At 42.6% G+C, this 22,841-nt stretch overlaps 1 protein-coding gene across 1 annotated transcript in view; it reads right to left on the reverse strand.

Annotated features, from left to right (window-relative positions):
- The window catches only part of IDO2 (indoleamine 2,3-dioxygenase 2), a 298,339-nt gene that overhangs the window by 95,852 nt on the left and 179,646 nt on the right, over positions 1-22,841 (reverse strand). Inside the window, exon 7 of the mRNA XM_086943565.1 lies at positions 21,055-21,172. Within this exon, the coding sequence (XP_086799691.1) occupies positions 21,055-21,172 (118 nt within the window). The remainder of the gene's footprint in view (positions 1-21,054; positions 21,173-22,841) is intronic.

Genomic DNA, 22,841 nt, shown 5'->3' on the forward strand with positions numbered 1-22,841 from the left:
GCTGAATGGTAAAAGATAAACAAATATGATAAATGAATGCGAAGATTGGGTTTGAGGTCTCCCAAATGTTGTGTGATGGAAAACAAAATTAGATGGTATCCCTCATGAATCGTGGGTGTGTGAATACATCCTAGAAACCATGCGTGCCATGTGGCACAATTAAATGCGGGAGTAATCCGGTGTACCATTGCAACTAAGAGGGGAACAATGTATTTAACACATTCATCTTTGTAAAAGCATGTGGAAGCCAATGGTAAAGTCTATGTATCAGTCGGCGCGCACCTAATTTTGGCAAGAATTATAAGCTTAATGCTGGGGTGGAAGAAGGGCCTAGATGTTGCTTAACATGTTGAGGGCTGAGCCTGATGTATGGAAATCGAGTCAACTGCTAAAAATTAAGTCTACTAAGTGAGGAAAATGTTCTAGTGCAGTCACTTATGGGTAAAGTTAAAAATAAGTGCATAATTGTGGGAAAACTTAGTGTTACTGCTGTGAGATGTGGTGAAGGCGAAAATCCAAACAGTCGCTTAAGGAATAGGCGAGATTGGAGCAGTATACTTAAAAACTGTCAGATTGGCGAAAGTTGTAGAGCGCAAGACAGGAGTGAATAATATAAATGGACACTATAGAAAGTTGTAAAGGTCCTCACTGATCTTTAATCCTGCCGGGGCCTTATTGTTGAGTTCTATTATGTATTTCGACTCCAGTTGTCTCAACAGTTTCTCTCTGTTGCCACCACGTCTGAGTGGCGGAATGCTATCAATGACACAGTATTTGAGGTGGTCTAAGTAGTTCTGGTGTGTCTCTTTGAAGTGCCTGGCAACAGGGTATGTCGTGTCACAGTTGACAATGGCTCTAATGTGTTGCAAAATTTGCAGGTGCACTTGGAGCTTAGTGCTTCCTACATACTTCAGTCTGCAGCTGGAAGTGAGAATGTACACTGTGATTTCTGTTCTGCAGGTGAGTGTCTTTTGTATCATAATTGGGTTGCTTCTGAATTCTGCCGAGATTTGGGTGGTCTTAACTCCAAATCTGCAAGCCCTGCAACTGCTGCTCTTGTGAAAACCTTTAGCATTAGTTAACCAATTGGTGGTATTGGTTATTTTCAGGGCTGTTCCTGACTATAGTCTTGTGCATGGACCAGGCTCTCCTGTAAGTTATGTTTATGTATGTATGTATATGTATGTATGTGTGTATATATATATATATATATATATATATATATATATATATATATATATATATATATATATATATATATATATATATATATATATTTATTTATTTTTTCGCTCCAAAGTACACCAGCCTGCTGCACTCACGAGCGGGTGCTCTCCGAGGCGGGGGTGTGCCCGCCAAACCAATTACTGCTACTCAAATCTCTTCACAATCCAATGCGAATTAGAGACAGCACTCACAGGGGGGTTATCCAAGCCAACATTTCTTTATTTGGCCAACCAGCACGGACAAGACGCGTTTCGGCACTGAGCCTTTATCAATTGCGAGAGTACACGCGCCGCCATTCTTTTTAAACTACATTGCTTACATCACAGTGTATACGGCATAAACATAAAGAAAGGACAACAAAATGGAAAATATATCACCATCTTGTAACGTGAAATTTTAGCATGAAAATGAAAAGAAAATTACATTTCAATGATCATGATTATTTCTACGGGGGAAAGGAAAAACTATTGTTATTTCCATTTTCATTGCAATATTTACAATTTTACATTATTTACAATCTTTCATTAAAGCTCTGTATGGGGTAGGCCCCTGTATATTTCATTAATGCCCACAGATGGGATATGCCAAAATTAAACTTTTTTCTGTGATCGAAATACAATGTATTACCCCTGAACCAAAAGACACGTCGAAACGTCGACGCTTCTTTATATGCAAATTTGGACCACTTTTTTATTAGGAATTACATTATACATGTTATTCAAGACTGTATAAATGTTACAATAGTGAAAATCAACAGTGGCCTTTTGCTAAATAAGCTGAAGTTTTGTAACAGCTTTGATTTAATTAACTACAATTGTTTAACTTCTATGTCACTTTTTTCTTTGAGGCTTACACCCTTTCCTTATAATCACTACTTTTTCTTTTTCTTGCACAATCTTAGAAGCAGACTGCTCCCCTTTTTACTGTTAGTAATTAAAAATGTACAAATGTATATAAATGATCTTTTGCGATGCAGTAATTTATTAAACTCCCCCTTTTTTGAATAACCTTTGGTTTTGCGTCAGGTAGTTGCCTTGCTTTGGTAAACATAATGCCGATTGATTCCATAGAGCAGATCAATTGAATGCTTTTTAAAAAAAGGTAAAAACGATTAACTGTGAATACATTATTTGTTGATGCAAAACTATTTCGGTTTGGACCACTGTTTTTTTTATACTATTATGTACTAGGGGCTGACAGAGGAGGTCATTCTAATCACAGGGGTACCCCAACGCATAGTGTTCCGTAGTGTATGTGGGAGTTTAAACTGTATTCTAAGTGTCTTTTAGCATAGCACTGGTACTAGGACTCACTCCCCTTGCACTCCTCTAGTGACCCATTCAGCACCATGTACTAATCCATTCACTGCGCAAAACTCAAACACTTATAAATTCACCCAAACACTCTCCTTGCAGTACTCAAATCATTCAGTCAGTACACAAGTACTCACGAGTGAGCCAGGCTTTAGCACATGGACTGCTTCAAATGCCTATCCACTATGCATGCAGTCTTCTAACCACCTACACACTTGTCTTTCACACCTTCAATTCTCCAGTCAGTATCCATACACTCCAGCAAACACCCTCTCACTGCCCTTGCACTCATCTAGTGACCCATTCAGCATCATGTACTAATCCATTCACTGCACCAAAACCCAAACACTTATAAATTCAACCAGGCACTCTCCTTGCAGTACTCAAATCATTCAGTCAGTACCCAAGTACTCATGCAGTTGAGGTAATATAAATTTTTATAGTCAATTGTGTCCCCTAACGTGAACCCCACCGTCTCCATGTACGAGCTTAAAGTGCATGTAACTTCCCTCCTCGACCTGCTATGAAGACGCAAATACATTTGCGTCCAACGTTAACATGTCCTCTTTCAGATCCACCATGAATGGATCGATAATTCAGTTCCTAAGTATGCCTTGCCAACGTCTTTTCCTGGTGCACTTTCACGTTTTTCCTAGTCCTGCAGAGCTAGGTCCTGATTTCTGCCATCGAGCCCTTTTCTGTTCTCTGCCTCCTGAAAAGCGGCAACGTGGGATGCCTCCCTGACCTCTGTCCTACTCCCTGCGCGGCGAGCGGTGCCCGGCTCGGCCTGCTTGCCTGCCAAAGACAGTATTTTGCCTTCAAGTTATCAGTATAGCCGAGCTCAGCTCCTCGAAAACACATTCCAGTCTAGCAGAATAGATAAACATTTCCCCAGCTGCAGAGCAAAGGGCCCGGCCTCTCTGTCTCCATGCAAGTAATTCATTGCTCCTGTTACCATGGTAGGCCCATGGCCCCTCGCATTACACGCAGATACGTAGTCACATATGCACGCATTAATAGTCAGTATAGAGTAGCCTCTGCCCGAGAGACCTTTTCCTTCTAGATAATATAGTTCCCCAAACACAAGATATCAGATATGATTTAGGAACGAGTCGATCTGACATGCCAGACTTCTGTCTCTTTCCTCTAGTGCTAAATGTCAAGTCCCCTGCACCCTCCAGCCTCACGTCAGTCACACATCATGCTGCTGCGCGCGCATCCTTGCTACAGATTTCTGCTGACACTGCAAGATTCCACTATGTATCCACCCACTTGTGACACTTTCATGTGATGTTTCTAGCACACACCTCTGTGTACGCCCTCGTGCACACCTTTCTGTTACGCACATGTGTTCTTATCTCGTTTCTCTCAGCTGTTACGCCTTCTGTATCCATCACCATTATATGCCTTAACTATAAAAGTTGTATTCTGTCAATAAAGTATGCTCTATCCCTTCCTGATCCTTTATGGTGAAAGGAACATGATACCCTGGTTCGAACCATTCCATTTTATGGAATAAAACCCATTTTGAAACTCAGATATCACGGATTTTGCCTCTTATTTCGACTGAGTTATTTTATTGAACTTTATTGCATAGAAATTCAGACGGTAAATATTTACTTACCACATTAATTTGGCGCCCGAATAGGGACCCCTCCCCCACCTTACGCGCCGGCGGTGCGTTGCAAACCTAGCATCCTGCCACAGCCAAGACGGACAATTACGCGTACCCGCAGAATTTCCTGTATCTCCCTCTGGCCAACGGAGGTGACTGAGACTGCGATCGACACCCAGACGAGGCGGTAAGGAGTGCGGAGGATCCCGACCAGAGCCTAGCCAAGAGAGCAAGATCCGAGGTGTTTAGAGGCCCACCAGTTCCGACGTGCCTGTGACGTCACGAGTCGAGTCGAGTCCAGGCCGGTCCAGTCCAGACGAGTTTTCCGAGGCCTTCCGTTCCGTGCTTCCCGGTGAGTACCGTTGCTGGGGACGCATCTAGACGGGTGCATTACTATGCATCCGGTCAAGACGGGTTTGGGTACACAGACCCGGTCTGCACTGTTTTAGCGGTGTATCTGTACTGTTTAGCAGTATATCAAGTAACTAGTGTTTTCAACAGTTCAATTTTTGTTTTCGTTATAGAATTCAAGCTTAGTCAAAATGTGTTCAAAATGTTTCTATGTGATTAATGTCGTGGTATGAGTGACTTTTTGATATACATTACTGTGTTTCTGTGTCAACAGTGTGTTCAGGTTCAAGTAAGTATCAAGTACTGAATATCAAGATGCCACTGTTTTCCAAATTAAGACAGATAGGAACTAGGAAAGGGATACTAGAGGAAGCAATTCCTGTCCCACCTAGGGATACTCCAGGAAATTTTATGTACCATAAGCATGGCTTAGATGCCATCTTATATCTAGATTTATGGGCCGATTATACTAAGAACCTAGACGAGAGATACAGATGGCCCGTTACCGGGACATGGGATGCAGATTGCATCATTAGAGTAGAAGAAGCGTTATGGAAAAAGAAGGCCAGACAATCTCAGAAAGACGCTATAGAATTGTGGCGTAAAGAATCTCATAGATGTACAGAGAAAGAACTCAGAAAGGCAGAGAAACATAGAGAAGATTCAGATAAAGCCCGAGAAACTCGCTAGTTGAAGAAGGAATACGAGTTAAAGCAGAGCAAGTAGACAGACAACGAAACACCCTTGTGAATGGTATGTATCCTCTTTTGGCCGAGGGTTTACCTAAGGCCACTCCGGAAATACCAAAGGATCTGCCCCCTCCATTGGTTCCGACTAAATTACGTCACAAGACCGCAGCAGACATTTTTATTTCTTCCTATTTAGACGATGTAGCTCCTACCTATACTACTGCACCTGCCCATGTACCCGCACCACCTGCACCTGCTGACGGTCTCCCACCCCAAGATAATCTACCCCCAGGCCCGCAACAACAAACTCCACCCATTCAACGTACTACGCCTGTTCCCCCACCACTTCCCGCACCTATTGTTACTTCCCCTCTCGTTCTTCCTGGCATTCATCCACTAAATCCTTTTGGACCTGGCACCTCAGGAGGTGCGACAGGAGGTATTTTTAGGACCCCACCGCCAACACATAGACTGACTTTCAGGGATTTAGCAAGGCAACGTACACCTCAAGCAGCGAGTTCTGAATTACTTAAAGAGCCCCTCACAGACTGCAGATATGATCCAGTACCCGGTAAAAACGATAGGATGATGCTAGCATCAGTACGTTTACGACGAGTTGCAAACTATTTAATGTTATTACCAGGAATGATTGATCATCTAGACAGAATCTATCATTTTGTCCAAACGGGGGAAGGTCCTGAAAGCATTGGCGAGGCCATGGCATACCAGAAAGTTGACACTCAAGGTTGCATATTACGCTTCTTCATAAACTGCTTAATAAGAGAACAAGATAGGCCAGGTGTAGACAAGGAAGAGATGGATGCACTAACCAAGTGGGGTCAGAATATAGCGGACAGAAAGCATGATAAACAGAGTTGTATAGACAACATGTATAAAAGGATCCGAAAAGCAGTAATACAAATACATGAAAGAAAGAAGCCTGAAAGAGAAATAGATACAGACAAGAATGAATCCTCGGAGGAGGACGAACAACCAGAGACCACAGCAGAAACATTACAATTACCAGCTAGAGAAATGATAGCATATGTAGGTAAGGGAAGACCCTTTAATAATACAATACGTCCGATACGTCCAGAAAGCAAGAGACTTTTTCTCTCTGCCATATCAAATCCGAGTTCTCCTGAACATATGTTTCAGGCTACCGATAAAATACTTCAAGATCGAATGGGGTACCATGTACTCAATTCCATGGATGAACAAGAACTAGCCCGGTCCGCCGTACAATGGGCTGACGATTCCAGTACATATAATGATGATGCAGTAGCTCAGACGTTTTTGAACCTTTCCCCTGATGAACAAAAATTAGCTAGTGTATACATGATTCAGCATCTCATTACGCTGTTTAAGAGCCAACATTCTGATCCAGGTCCCTTACCGGATATATTAGTAGAACTGCTCTCTAATAGATGGAGAGGCCTAGGTACTGATTTAATTAAAGAAATTCTAGAACATAGACACAAGTATAGTGCTTTTCTGAAACCACAGTTTATGTCAGCTCCACCACCTTCAGAAAGAAAAATGTTTTACTTTGATAGACAGAATCCCTTACGGGAAGTACATCCGGTCAGAAAAGACGATAACACATTAGAACGTGTATTCGTATACACCCCCTTAACCAAAATAGAATTGCTAGAAATGAAGAAACTAGTACCCTGTCACGATAAAGACCCTGCAGGTTTTCACCGAGAAATTAAAGATATGCTACTCATGGGTGACTACACGTACTCAGATATTATGAAAATGTTAAAAGTACAGTTGCCTGCTGGCATTTACGAGAAACTCAAAGAGAAAGAATGGGAGGTGGGAGATAAAAAGATTAATTGGACCGAAATAGAAGACGAGGAAAATGGACGTACTCCAGGGTTAGGCCTTGGGCCGAAAGCTAAAGCATTACCAGGATTAATTGTACAGGTTTTGCCAAGATTATTGACAATGAAAAAGGAAGACTGGGACGCAATCTCAGCCTGTAAACAGAAACACAATGAAGACACTAGTGATTTTTATTCTAGATTCGAGAAATGTTTTAATATTAATAGTGGCCTGAAACCAAGTAGCGAGTCATACCCGCACCTTTTTGTAACCAAATTAGTCGAGAATTCCCTGCCACAGGTTAAGAACCGTGTATATAAAGTCGAAAGCACATGGCAAGCAAATACGCCATCCCAAATGTTACAAATGTTACAGTACCATCAGAATAGAATTAGAGAAGAACAAGACCACGAACAGAGACGTATGAAGGATACGAAAATGAAAATGTTAGTTGCTCAGTCAGTTCCAGCTGACGGTCAGAAAAAGGGTATGACACAGTCAAATAATACGGCGGCTCCCGTTAAAGGGACATGCAACTATTGTAAACAGCCAGGTCATTATGTGAATGAATGTACGGTTTTGAAATACAATATAGCAACAGGAAAAACTAAAGAGAGACCACGTCAGCCTAGACAGGACCAGGTCCAACACCAAGTTCAGCAGACACAGAACGCCCAGCCAATGCCTGCTCCACAACAGACAGGACAGACAGTAGCGGTACCACGTCCACAGCCCATTGCCACGACACAGCAAGTTTCACAACAGATGTACCAGTATGCACAATCTGATTACCCCGATTATCAGCGATACTCATGAAACAGCCTGGAGAGGGAGGTTGGCTTGCCTCTCATTGAGGTTCCTGTAGATCAAGAGGGTCCTTATGTACATAGTCAAGTATTAGGAAAGGATAGAAAGTTTTTGATTGGCACAGGGGCAAGTCGAACAACAATAAGTCACGATGAGGTTCCAGGGGCACCCCTCTCAGGCTCACAGAATGTTTCCCTTGGATTTTCAGGACAGCCTATTGTTAATGAAGTATCGAAACCTGTTCCCCTAGCAGTTGGTCCATTGTCACGCACTACAGACTTACTACTCACGAAGTCATGCCCAGAAATCTTGTTAGGTATCAAGACACTGAAAGCTCTAGGAGCTGTAATATGTTGTTCTCCGGAAGGAGTTAGACTGTTTTTACGTGACTTCAAAGGTCACTATGTATTACGAGACTTTGATGTCAGATTGAAAAATGTACCAGAACATTTGTGGGCGAAGGGCCCAACTGATGTAGGTTGTATGCACATTACACCATACCGAGTGACACTCAAGCCAGGAGTTGTACTGCCCCGAATCCGACAATACAAGTTACCACTTGATGCTGTAGTGGCTTTACTGGAAATCATTGAAGAGCTCATTGCACAGGGAGTGGTTGTAGAAACCGACTCCAATCTATGTAATTCCCCTATCATTCCGATTCTTAAACGTACTGACCCGAATGCACCACCAGTTTATCGGTTGGTGATTGATCTGCGAGAATTAAATAAATGCATTGTGCCACAGTACCCTGTGGTCCCCGACATCTCATCCTTATTGACTGCTATTGATTCAGAGGCGACGTTCTTTACTGTAATTGACCTCAAGAACGCCTTCTTCAGTGTCCCCATTGATCCGGAGAGCCAATACCTTTTCGGATTCTGTTTAAATGGCCGAAGCTTCAAATTTGCACGCGCACCTCAAGGATTCACAGAAAGCCCCAGCATCTACAGCCAAGCATTGAAAAGACAACTTGACAGTATTCAAATGCCAGTTAACACTGCCCTGCTGCAGTACGTCGATGATCTGCTGATCACCGCTCGTAGCGAACCTGAATGTGAATATGCATCACTGACGGTTTTGCATTTCTTAGCTGACAAGGGACACAAGGTGTCCCCTTCAAAGTTACAATTCTGTGTTCAGCAAGTGGTGTACCTTGGGCACTTGCTGTCCAAGAGGGGGAGACAGCTAACACCTGACCGCATCGAGTTAATTGCACACTTACCGCAACCCACGACACAAAAGGAAGTGCGGGCCTTCATTGGCCTCACCTCTTACTGCAGGCAATGGATTCCCCAGTACGCATTTCTAGCCAAGCCACTTATACAGTTGACAACACAGGAGGCAGCGACTTCGACTGTCCTCCCTTGGACTCAGGAACACACACAGGCTTTTGATGAATTAAAGAAAGCATTATGTCAAGCACCAGTTTTAGCAACACCTTGTTACAGCAAACCTTTTACACTTTTTGTTACCGAACGTGATGGCACAGCATTATCTGTCCTCACACAAGACCAAGCAGGTTCACATAAGCTGTATGCTTATTTTTCGAGTACATTAGACCCAGTAGCCCAGGCTCTGCCTGCGTGCTTAAAATCAGTTGCAGCAACAGCCTTAGCAATTCGACAAAGTGATTCCATAGTGTTAGGACATCCCCTGACAGTACAAGTTCCACACTCTGTGGAGGTTCTTTTAAACAGAACACAGACTCAACACTTGACTATAGCACGACTGACAGGTTATGAATTGACATTGTTCCAGCCACACATAGAAATCAGACGCTGTAACATACTCAATCCTGCCACATTGTTACCCTCGAACATTACCGATCCAGCTCCACATGACTGTATAGAGATCATTAATGCAGTAACAAAGCCCCGACGAGACTTGACAGATGTCGCACTGACTAACCCAGACCTGACACTTTACGTGGATGGTTCATGTATGAGAACAAGCACAGGAGAATTAGTGGCCGCATATGCAGTGACCACTGAAACTGAAGTCAAAGAAACACACCGCATTGATACACTGTCTGCTCAAGCTGCAGAGCTTATTGCTCTGACCCGAGCCTGTATAATAGCCAAAAACAGGAATGTTAACATATACACAGATTCACGTTATGCATTTGGAGTCGTACACGACTTCGGTGTACTCTGGCAGGAAAGAGGTTTCTTGACCTCTCACTGAACTAAAATCCAACATGGTCCCCTCATTCAGGAATTATTGGAAGCAATACATTTGCCATCAGCCATAGCTATCATGAAGTGCAAGGCACATACTAAAGTTACAGATACCATTTCCCAGGGTAACGATCTGGCCGATCAAACCGCGAAACACACAGCTCTGACTCATACACATGCAGCTGACATGACAAAGACAATAGTTCCGACACCAACACATTGCATGACAGTTAAGGATCCCGCTCTAGATGTAATTGATATACAGACACATGCTACTCCAGACGAAATAAAGAAATGGACTGAACTAGGAGGGATCCAAACAGATCAGGGATGGATGACGAAGGGAAAAGCCACATGGTTTCTCCCCGACTCTATGGTTCAGGTTATGATCAACACTGCACACAGTCCAGCACACCTGGGAGAAAAAGCCATGTTAGACAGTTTACAGAATCTCTGGTACAATAAACATTTACGAGCAGCAGCAAAACAGAAAGTGCGTACTTGCATGATCTGTTGTCAGTTCAACCCAGGTAAAAGCATCCCTGTAGAGCAAGGTGGATTCAATCCTCCCGATTACCCTTTTGAAGTCCTCCAGATGGATTATATCCAGATGGAACGATGTTGAGGATTCAAATATGTCCTCGTAATTGTATGCGCACTTTCCCGTTGGACAGAAGCATATCCAGTCCCAGATTACACCGCTCCGACCACAGCCAAACAGTTGGTTCGTGAATTCTTCCCACGATACGGTTTGCCTCGTGTCGTGTATTCAGATAACGGCCAACCATTCTCGTCCGAATTAATGAAGCAGGTTTCTCTCCTGCTAGGATATCAGTGGAAATTCCACTGCGTTCGACATCCCGAGGCAGCAGGTCTCAGGGAACGCCACAATCAGACACTGAAAACACGTCTTGCCAAGATCTGTGCCGAGAAAGGGGTAGACTGGATAGTCGCCTTGCCAGTTGCATTGTTTTACATGAGAATGGTTGCACACTCTAGAACAGGGCTATCCCCGTATGAGGTGGTCTTTGGTAGGCCACCGAATATGTGGGGGACGCCTCTGCCTCGAAAAATAACAGATGTTGATAGTAACATGTTGACAGATTACCTTGCCTCCTTGATGTCTGCACTACAATCTTGTCGTTCACAGGTAGCTGCAGCCTTTACCGACAATACCGAGGTGAAGCCGCACGAGATTACACCGGGGGACCTCGTTTTTGTAAGAAATTTCGACAGGAAGAGTCCGCTGGAGCCCCGCTGGCAAGAACCGAAGCTTGTTTTACTGACTACAAGGACAGCCGTTAAGGTGGAGGGCCGCAAAGGCTGGCTCCACTCGAGTCATATAAAAAAATATAATGGACTGTAGCCAGAGTTAGACTCCCAGCCCGGCCCCATCCTAAAGACTGATTCAACACTCCCACTGGCAGAGAAAACTCCTCAACAGGAGTATCGTTCAAAGTTGAGGTCTAGCAAGTCAGACAGTTTAATTGTTTAAGTCCTCCCCTAGGTGAAGCGGTTAGACAGGTTCCTGACATGTACAAGCCAGACCCCAATAGAGAGAGAGATAGACAGAAACAGCTCAAGAAACGAGAATATTGTAAATCTCTTCGTAGTCATTGTATTGTGACATTATTGATTATGTTTTTTCTGAGTCTTACGATTATTGCTGCAAGTTTTCTGCTACACATGTATTTCCCTATTTCCATACATGCACATTTCTTTCCAAACAGCACTATCAAGCATACTTTCAGCGAATTACCCCCGCATGAGTTATGTTACCGGCTTGCGCTGCGCAACAATACTTTCATCAGTATGTTACATCACTCTCATCAGACCAGCAATGCTACCAATTGTTGGATATGTGGCCGACTTCCTCCCTATCAGAAATACAAGGGAGTCTTGCCCCTCTTCCCGTATCCGTTCACACATAATGGTTCCTGTGGTGCCTGGTTTAGTTTAATAAATTCTTTAGACTCTGAGTCCATAGTCTACAAAGGCAGTTGGGTATGGGGAAATCTGAACACAGTTCTGCATAAAGCATGTTACCCTAACAAGGAGGGTCTTCCACAAAGGACAGGGACCGATCTAGAAAACGAAGTATATGGATTAGGTAATTATACACTTAACCTCATGATTCTGAATGTCCAGTCTGATACAGGACCAGACTTACCCTCTATGTCAGTATTACCCGTCAAAGGCGAATTATGTGTCAGAAAGAATGGTTCAGTACCTCTAGGTCATAGTAAATGTACTACTGTGATCGAATTCAGTGATAAAGGCAAGTCTACATTCAAAGATACCCGACATTCCTATTTCATTTGTGGTCATACAGCCTATATACGTTTGCCACTAGATTGGGATGGGACATGTTACATTGCATTCCTTCTGCCACCCGTTTTTCTAGCTCCACCTGATTATCATAAGAACTCCCGGCTAGTACCTAATAGACACAAGAGAGATCTCCCGATTGTCGACTATACTGAAACGGCATTAGAACAATATACAGATTTCAATAAAGGTTTCTTTCCCTATTTGGGAGCTATCTTCAATAGCAAAGCAATACGTCACTTGACCAGAACCCTCGAAGCAGTAGTGAATGAAACTACTTCCGCCCTAGGCAACTTAACAGAGGAACAGTCTGCTATGAGAATTGTTGTCCTTCAAAATCGTCTTGTCCTTGACGTCATCCTGGCCGATAGGGGCGGAGCCTGTAGAGTCATCGGATCGAGCTGCTGTGTTTTCATTCCAGAAAACGCACCGTCAGTATATAAAGCCATCACACGTCTCCATAAGATTGCAAGTCAGATACATCAGAATCCAGGTACCTGGACTTGGTCCGGTTGGTTCTGGAGCGTGTTATCAGCCTGGGGATGGAAAGTCCTATCCTTCCTCGGAATAGCCCTTCTCATAGTATTCAGTTGTTGCCTATGTATACAATGTGGGCCGGCGATTTGCGGCTTGTGCGCCACATCATGTTTTCCTCATCCCAGTCCACGTTCTAAATCCCGCCTGAAAAAGGAAGAGCAAATGATGTTATATGAACAAATAGATGGACTAATGAGGATTGATATATCATGAAGGGTCCGTAGGGGACAAGGAGGGAATGAGGTAATATACATTTTTATAGTCAATTGTGTCCCCTAACGTGAACCCCACCGTCTCCATGTACGAGCTTAAAGTGCATGTAACTTCCCTCCTCGACCTGCTATGAAGACGCAAATACATTTGCGTCCAACGTTAACATGTCCTCTTTCAGATCCACCATGAATGGATCGATAATTCAGTTCCTAAGTATGCCTTGCCAACGTCTTTTCCTGGTGCACTTTCACGTTTTTCCTAGTCCTGCAGAGCTAGGCCCTGATTTCTGCCATCGAGCCCTTTTCTGTTCTCTGCCTCCTGAAAAGCTGCAACGTGGGATGCCTCCCTGACCTCTGTCCTACTCCCTGCGCGGCGAGCGGTGCCCGGCTCGACCTGCTTGCCTGCCAAAGACAGTATTTTGCCTTCAAGTTATCAGTATAGCCGAGCTCAGCTCCTCGAAAACACATTCCAGTCTAGCAGAATAGATAAACATTTCCCCGGCTGCAGAGCAAAGGGCCCGGCCTCTCTGTCTCCATGCAAGTAATTCATTGCTCCTGTTACCATGGTAGGCCCATGGCCCCTCGCATTACACGCAGACACGTAGTCACATATGCACGCATTAATAGTCAGTATAGAGTAGCCTCTGCCCGAGAGACCTTTTCCTTCTAGATAATATAGTTCCCCAAACACAAGATATCAGATATGATTTAGGAACGAGTCGATCTGACATGCCAGACTTCTGTCTCTTTCCTCTAGTGCTAAATGTCAAGTCCCCTGCACCCTCCAGCCTCACGTCAGTCACACGTCATGCTGCTGCGCGCGCATCCTTGCTACAGATTTCTGCTGACACTGCAAGATTCCACTATGTATCCACCCACTTGTGACACTTTCATGTGACGTTTCTAGCACACACCTCTGTGTACGCCCTCGTGCACGCCTTTCTGTTACGCACATGTGTTCTTATCTCGTTTCTCTCAGCTGTTACGCCTTCTGTATCCATCACCATTATATGCCTTAACTATAAAAGTTGTATTCTGTCAATAAAGTATGCTCTATCCCTTCCTGATCCTTTATGGTGAAAGGAACATGATACCCTGGTTCGAACCATTCCATTTTATGGAATAAAACCCATTTTGAAACTCAGATATCACGGATTTTGCCTCTTATTTTGACTGAGTTATTTTATTGAACTTTATTGCATAGAAATTCAGACGGTAAATATTTATTTACCACACAGTGAGCCTGGCCTTAGCACATGGACTGCTTCAAACGCCTATCCACTATGCATGTAGTCCTCTAACCACCTACACATTTGTCTTTCACACCTTCAATTCCGGAGTCAGTATCTATACACTTCCAGGAAACACCCTCTCACTGCCCTTGCACTCATCTAGTGACCCATTCAGCACCATGTTCTAATCCTTTCACTTTGCCAAAACCCAAACACCTATAAATTCACCCAGGCACTCTCCTTACAGTACTCTAATCATTCAGTCAGTGCCCAAGTACTCATGCAGTGAGCCAGGCCTTAGCACATGGACTGCTTCAAACGCCTATCTACTATGCATGCATTCCTCTAACCACCTACACACTTGTCTTTCACACCTCCAATTCCCCAGTCAGTATTCATACACTTCCAGCAAACACACTGTCACTCCCCGTGCACTCCTCTAGTGACCCCTTCAGCACCATGTACTAATCCATTCACTGCGCCAAAACCCAAACTCTTACAAATTCACCCAGGCACTCTCCTTGCATTACTCTAATCATTCAGTCAGTACTCAAGTACTCATCCAATGACCCAGGCCTTAGCACATGGACTGCTTCAAACGACTATCCACTACGCATGCAGTCCTCTAACCACCTACATACTTGTCTTTCACACCTTCAATTCTCCAGTCAGTATCCATACACTTCCAGCAAACACCCAGTCACTCCCCTTGCACTCCTCTAGTGACCCATTCAGCATCATGTACTAATCCATTCACTGCGCCAAATCCCAAACACTTATAAATTCACCCAGGCACTCTCCTTGCAGTACTCTAATCATTCAGTCAGTACCCAATTACTCATGCAGTGAGCCATGCCTTAGCAGTTGGACTGCTTCAAATGCCTATCCACTTTGCAGGCAGTCCTCTATCCACCTACACACTTGTCTTTCCCAACTTCAATTCCCCAGTTAGTATTCATACACTTCTAGCAAACACCCTGTCATTCCCCCTGCACTCCTCTAGTGACCCATTCAGCATCATGTACTAATCCATTCACTGCGCAAAAACCCAAACACTTATAAATTCACCCAGGTACTCTCCTTGCAGTACTCCAATCATTCAATCAGTACGCAAGTACTCATGCAGTGAACCAGGCCTTAGCAGATGGACTGCTTCAAACACCTATCCACTATGCATACAGTCCTCTAACCACCTACACATTTGTCTTTTACACCTTCAATTCCACAGTCAGTATCTATACTCTTTCAGGAAACACCTGGTCACTCCTCTTGCACTCCTCTAGTGACCCATTCAGCACCATGTACTAATCCATTCACTGCGCCAAAACCCAAACACTTATAAATTCACCCAGGCACTCTCGTTGCAGTACTCTAATCATTCAGTCATTACCCAAGTGCTCTTGCACTGAGCCAGGCCTTAGCACATGGACTGCTTGAAACGCCTATCCAATATGCACGCAGTCCTCTAACCAACTACACACTTATCTTTCACACCTTAAATGCCCCAGTCAGTATCCATACACTCCAGCAAACACCCTGCCACTCCCCTTGCACTCCTCCAGTGACCCATTCTGCACCATGTACTAATCCATTTACTGCGCCAAAACCCAACCACTTATAAAATCACCCAGGCAATCTCCTTGCAATACTCTAATCATTCAGTCACTACCCCAACGCATAGTGTTCCCTAGTGTATGTAGGTGTTTTGTCTGTATTCTAAGTGTCTTTTGCATAACACTGGCTCTAGGACTGGTTAGTCAGTCAGTTACCACCAGTAACTTAACACCAAAGAGAGCCTCCTAGGGGAGGTTTAACGACCAAAACTGCTATGTCCCCTAACTAAACAATTACACCAACAAAGAATAGCAGTGAGTCAAAGAACTAACTAAATAATGTATCCTACAGAAATCAACAAATGTGTTAGAAACCAAGTAAGAAGTCTTGTAAGGGGAAACCTCCTAGCATGAACGAGTTCCCATCAGTCATCCATCGAGACCGCCCTTCATCATCTGGTGTTTCTCTTCCCCTTTTTAAAACTTTCCATGCAGCAGAAAAATTGAATGAAAAAGATAGGACAATTTCCTTTTTCTGATAGGATGTATTTGCTGCATTTTTAATGGTGGCATGTTTTTACCTTTAGCTTGACATGGTGAAGCTAATACTGTTTGTCTCTTATGTATGTTGCACATTTATGTCTTTGAAGGTATTTACACGTGGTTTTCTTGTATGTTTTATCCATGATCTACAGCCCTGAAGAAGTTCCGCCTGACGGAACGAAACGCGTTGGCTGTTTTTTTTCAATTGGAACATTAAAGATTTTGAACACTTTTTGCAATTGCGGACTCAGCGTCATCTCATTTGGAATATTCCTTTTGAAAACAGACTTTATCACCGATATATGGTGCAAATTTGACTGTTGGAGCGGTGCATTTCAAAAGTTGGCTCAATACCAAGAGTACTAGTACCCACAACAGACCGGCAGATGCTATAAACCTAATCTGGGGTGTACCAATAACACAAAACTCAGATGTGAAAAAAGTGTGTCTTAGAGGGAACTGAATAGCAGTGCTAACTAAAGTGAAAGTGATTTAGTGAAAAGAAAAAAGAAATGCTCTAAAATTGGATAGTGATGGGGGAAAAAACCTTTAATATGCACCCCTTCACTCCCAAATCAATAAAAACAGTGCAAATAGTAGTGTAACAAATAACTACCAATGAGAATGTTAGGTCGACATGTTTCTGCAGTCACTCTGAGCCATGCGGTCTCCTGCTGCTTCTTCAGGACCATTAATGCTACTGCTATATATAAAAATAGAAAAATATCAACTGAAAAGTGTGATATGTACTCATCCTCCTGACTTTAAATCACAGGATTCAGCAGGATAAATTGCAGATACGTAAAAAGAAAGACCAAAGAAAGCACAGGTAATAATTATAACAGTGTGCATGGATCATGAAGCAATTATGTCATGAACAACATGCTGGCTCATAAATGCCAGCCACCTATACCGTAAAGTCTGCCAGATGCTCTGAATGTACGTTCTCACTCACCCAATAAATGGAAGGGAACAGCCCCACCTCACCTGGCACCAGCTCAGGTACTGGGTGTACCGCTCTATAGTAGAAGGAAAAGGGTATATTTAGGTATGGGGGAATTATCCCTCAGACTACCATAAATCACTGGTTCCTCGAGTGCCAAATCCAGCGCTACATTCTCTCACACATAAGGTCATCTAAATATTGTCAACGAACGCCTGCCATGATGATAGCGTATTGTTGGCTTCATTAGGTATGCCACTGATCAAGGCGTAACACCATATAGACTGGCTCCGTTAATAACCACCCTCGGGTGATGAACAAGTATTCAAATAGCGCCAGTGCACCTTTCACGCAACCATATTTGGAAAAGTTAGCAAACGGATATCATCATAATTGCATCTAGTTTGATTAAATGCTGCTGGTCTGAGTATACCTGTTGCATTTGTATGCTACTGATCTGAATAAATCACCGTTTCACCTCTTAACGCCGGGCCGTTGTTAAAAAAACTCCCGTAGTCTGGGGTATAGCCTCGGTCTATTATTAAACTGCCACAAGTTCACACAACACTCTGCGCACTGGCTTTACTCAAGAATGCTATTGCTACTTACAGCGCGCAAAACTCCTCTTACCTATCCGTCGGTACACCGGTCGTCCCTCTGGGCTGTATCATGTGGAGGTATCGACACGGTGTACTGGCGGTTACTAAATTGTTTCCGGCTTCGGCGTCGTGCGTGCGCTTGGGAAATGTAGTTCCCATTCTCTGAGACACTATAAATTAGTCAAGTAAACAGTCAATCACACTGCTACTAAATCCTCCATCCAGATGTTTATATATCCACTCATTCTTCAATGCAAATTGCTATATATATATAATACATCTTTAAATAACGAACCAAAGCACATTCACTGGATGATGTCATCAGTGATGCCATTTGAGATGTCATCAGTGATGTCATCAGTTATTTCACTGACCATGTCATGAATGATGTAATATGTGACATCATCAGCAGTGGATTGCGGGTTATAGTTAGCAGAACTAACTATAACGGAGGAATTTCAATGGTTTTGTGCGAGTGAAATGTCCAGCTAACTATAACAGCCCTGAAACCTATGGATTTTTCAGTGAATTTCTAAGCTTTTTGAAATGCTTATTTCTAACTATAACGTGCCTGACACCTATGGTTTTTTCAGTGAAAAAATATATATATCCAACGAAAACTTGCCAGCATTGGAAGAAGCCCACACGGGTAAGTTAAATCTGCCACATGTTTATTGGAAGAACAGCATTATCCATGCAAAAAAAAAACAAGCCTTGCATCAATAGTAGTTCAGCGGACGCGTTTCGTGATATTAGCACTTCTTCATGGGCTGTGATTGTGGCTTTAGGCAGGAGTCAGAGCTTGTTTCTCTCGGCACTAATTATAAGAAATATACAAATGTCCCCGCCCCAATGGGCGTTGTCACCCCCGTGGCTTGCTGGTCATTGTAGTGTTTCGATTCTTACTCCAGTGAGTCGTCTGACTCTTGCCGACAGTAGAGCTCAATTAAACCCCAGTGGGTCGCGGGGCACTGTAATATCGCTGATGCAGCTTCGTTTTTCGGCGTTTTTTCCCCAAGTTAACCATGCCATGAATACAAATTTGAACGTTAAATCCAGGCTTCCCTTTCCAGTTGCACAACTTAAGTGTTTTGTCCTTCATTGAAACCAATGATACATATTTCTGTTTGGGTGTAAATACCTAATCTTAGAGATGCAGTTAAAAATTGCATTGGGCTTTGTTGCCCGTTCCTAGTAAGATAGTCAAAGATAATTATCTGTTTTACAAGCCCTTTCCAGAGCAACACCATTCTCATTAAGGGTTCCCAACTAATGTTGTAAAAGAATAAGTGCCAGGGGCACTCACTGGTTGGGTACTATTCTTTGTTCCAAATCTTTAATCTGTGACCAGTGTTCCCTGATTCCTAATGTCAAAGTTTTTTCAGACTCTCTTTTCCTCTATCTTCTTTCTGGTGATTTCATCTGCTTTGCTCTAGATCAATGTAAGCTGTGACAAAAGAAAGTGTTGGTCCCTGTACATGTGTGCTGGTGAGCCCCACCTGCAACTGAATTTATGATGTTGCAACCCATACATTTACAATGCATGCCTTTACAACGCAGTTTTTACACCGCAACATCCTTTACAACGCATTATTTTACATAGCAAGCCATTAAATCGCATTTTCAGAAACTACCTTTACAACACATTCCATTACATCGCATTATTCCTTTACAGCGCATACCATTACAATGCATACCATTACATTGCATTTAAGGTAAGTGTTGGATAGTATAGGGGTAATAATTACTATTCTAACTCCAGTGAGTGCAACAGTAGGGTAGGAGTTGGATAGTGTAGGGGTAAAAATTACTATTCCCACTCCAGTGAATGCAACAGTAGGGTATGTGTTGGATAGTGTAAGGGTACTATGCGTTGTAATGGGATGCGTTGTAATGACTTGCGATGTAATGCCTGAGTTGTAGTGACATGCATTGTAATGACGCGTTGTAGTGACATGCAATGTAATGGCTGTGTTGTAATGACATGCGATGTAAAGGATGTTGCGATTTAATGACTGCTATGTAAAGGTAGTGCGATGTAATGACTGACTGCGTTAAAGGTTGTTTCCCCCTGCCACCACAAGCTCACATTAAACATTGCTTGCAGCAGTTTGACAGACAATATATCCTGATCATGATTTTTTTTGTGACGTACATATTCACACTGAGATTTGTGCTTGGGCATCAATGGTGTTCGGCACAGAGCTAATGCTGTTCATCTCCTTCCTATGGGGTTGCTCAGCATTTTAACAGAGATGTCTACTGTTATTTTAAGGTTTTTCAAATGTATTACATTGAAATTTTCAGGAAAAGGGTCCTTGAATACTCAATTAAAGGGTACTACTTTAGTTAACATGGACTAGCCAGACCATACAAATGCATTTGCTGCACGGCATTGCCATATTAACGTACATAGAGCCATTGAGCTACACTGGTTGATATTTTGTCTGTAACATTTAAGAAGCATACCCCTGTGTTTAATAACATGTGGACCCGAATATAAGTTTTTTGACCCCATATAACCCCCTGTTTGAGCAGGAATCAGAATTCTGAATTGACTGATAATCCTGCACACGTTGTTACATTTTAGCAGTTTATACCTTATGGAATTGAACAGGGTACAAGAGTACAGTATTCACAGTGACAGATGTGGTGCATTAAGCACCAAAATCTGCATGTTATTCCACAAACAGTCAGACCAAGAGCATTTTTTTCAAGCTCTCTACATCCTGAACCCTAGGAGCCACATTTGATCAATATGGGCAGACCATAGGGGAATATAAAAGTATTTGTTCAGACCTTACATTAAGAATACAATTCTGAAACCTGGGATGTCAGCATAAACACCATGTTGAAATCATGCATATATTAACTGACACATGCTCATTAAATTCACTTCCTAGTTTATGCTTCCACTGCATTGATAAGTAAGCTATCAATTCTTGTTAACAAAAATTATGCAAACACTGGGTACATTACTTTAAAATATGTAATTTGCTAGTCTAGTTTTTCAAGTGTTCTAAAATGTTCAAATGCATACCATTTATATTTATATTTTTAGATAAGGCATGAAATCTACAATGTTTCTACTATACCATGCATTTTCTTGAAAGCTTCCTTCATCTTTTCCAGGGAACGTGTAATTTGTTGAAGGGCTTCTATCAGAGATTCATCATTATTTTCCAAAATTGCATTCACACCTTGAGCAACCCCCTAGAGATGAAAAACAAATGAGATACAGCATAACAGACAAATGATGTAAAAGACATGTAGGTGAGCCCAAACAATCACTATATTCCATACACAAGCTGCGTTGTGTTTCCTATTATCCTTCATTGACTTTTAGGCAGTCCTGCATTATCTTTCACAAACTACCTAAAGGATTGGGAACACACGTCTCCTAGCAATATGCATAAGTAGCTTCTCAGGTGGTCCTTTAGGGTTTTAAGAAAGAATGAGAATGACATTATACTAGCTCTCACAGACAAGGTGTAGGACACTTCTGCAGGTAGAAACAACTCTTGACCAGGTAGTCAGGAGGTAATTCTGCCTAGCGCGAAGCAAGGTAGAAACATGCAGTTGCCTGTGTGATGTAAGATATAAGATAAATGTTTATTTCACATGTGTACATTTGGTTTGTAAATTTTTTATTTAAATCGTGATGATTAACATCATGATTTTCTCTACAAATTGTTTCAGAGGCCACAGTTATAAAACAAGTTAAGACTAGAAAATATGTCAATTATAGACATTTGACACAACTGCAGCGATGAGGTGAAGCGTAGCAGCATGCACTATCCTGCATCCCCACCAAACATCAGACTCTTGCCAATGTAATCTTGTTAATGTCATTGCTCATCAAAATAGTTTCTGCTCTTTAAAACATTAACTTAAGGTCAGGTCCAGTTTTATGTAATTCCGAACTATAGCTTCTTAAGGGGTTCGATTCAACAATAGCACAGACGTATTATCCAAAAACAATAATATACACCGCGGAATATCACTTAAATGGAAACGTTAGGTATTTGTGTGTCAGTATAGGTTTATTATTCGCAAATCACATCTATTTATCTTGACAATGTTTGTATTAATCATGTAATTTACTATGGAGATAAGGACAGTAAATCTGTACGCACCTATACATATTGACTGTGACAATATAATGTTGGCTATATCCTGCAATTAATATTGTTGCAGCTTTTTAATTTTAATCTTTATATTCTGACATACAATTCTTCTAGGGCACTCTCCTGACTCCAATCATTTCTTCTTTTTTCCAATAATATTCTAGAAACTAGTATGCAACAGCTTCGGTAAATAGGGTCTTATAATTGCGATTCATGTCTGACTACACATTTAACATTTTAGAATTTCAGTGGGAGGGACTCACGCACAGCGCGTTTTTAAGATGGCCCCCTGATGTGAGGCTCCGTGCAACGTTGGAGATGCAGCTTCGTTTTTCGGCGTTTTTTCCCCAATTTTCTTGGTGAAAATGGGATACCTGATAAGGGGAATACCTGGTGACTCAAAAGATGCCATTGAATACCATTGAATGGGCTGCATCGTCATGTGACAATTGCAAAAAACACAGTTGATGTACAGAATGCAGAACAAGGTCTTACATTCACCCCAGTACAAAGGTCTGGGCCTAAATCCATCGTTTTTTTGCTCTCCACACCACCCTAGGTCAGACACTGGCTATATGCAAATCAGCCTTGACCCTGTGCCTCATGGGAACAGTCCAGCCCGAACTACAAGCCATGTCTTTCCTAGACCGGAATCAAGCATCCAAGGACCGGTTTCTGGCTATCAGCCTTCTTCAGCCTGGATAGCTTGACTCCAGTGATGTGGAGAGCCTGGGACTCACGTCTGAGCATACCAA

This window comes from Lissotriton vulgaris, chromosome 11 (assembly GCF_964263255.1).
Source record: "Lissotriton vulgaris chromosome 11, aLisVul1.2, whole genome shotgun sequence".
Taxonomy (NCBI): domain Eukaryota; kingdom Metazoa; phylum Chordata; class Amphibia; order Caudata; family Salamandridae; genus Lissotriton; species Lissotriton vulgaris.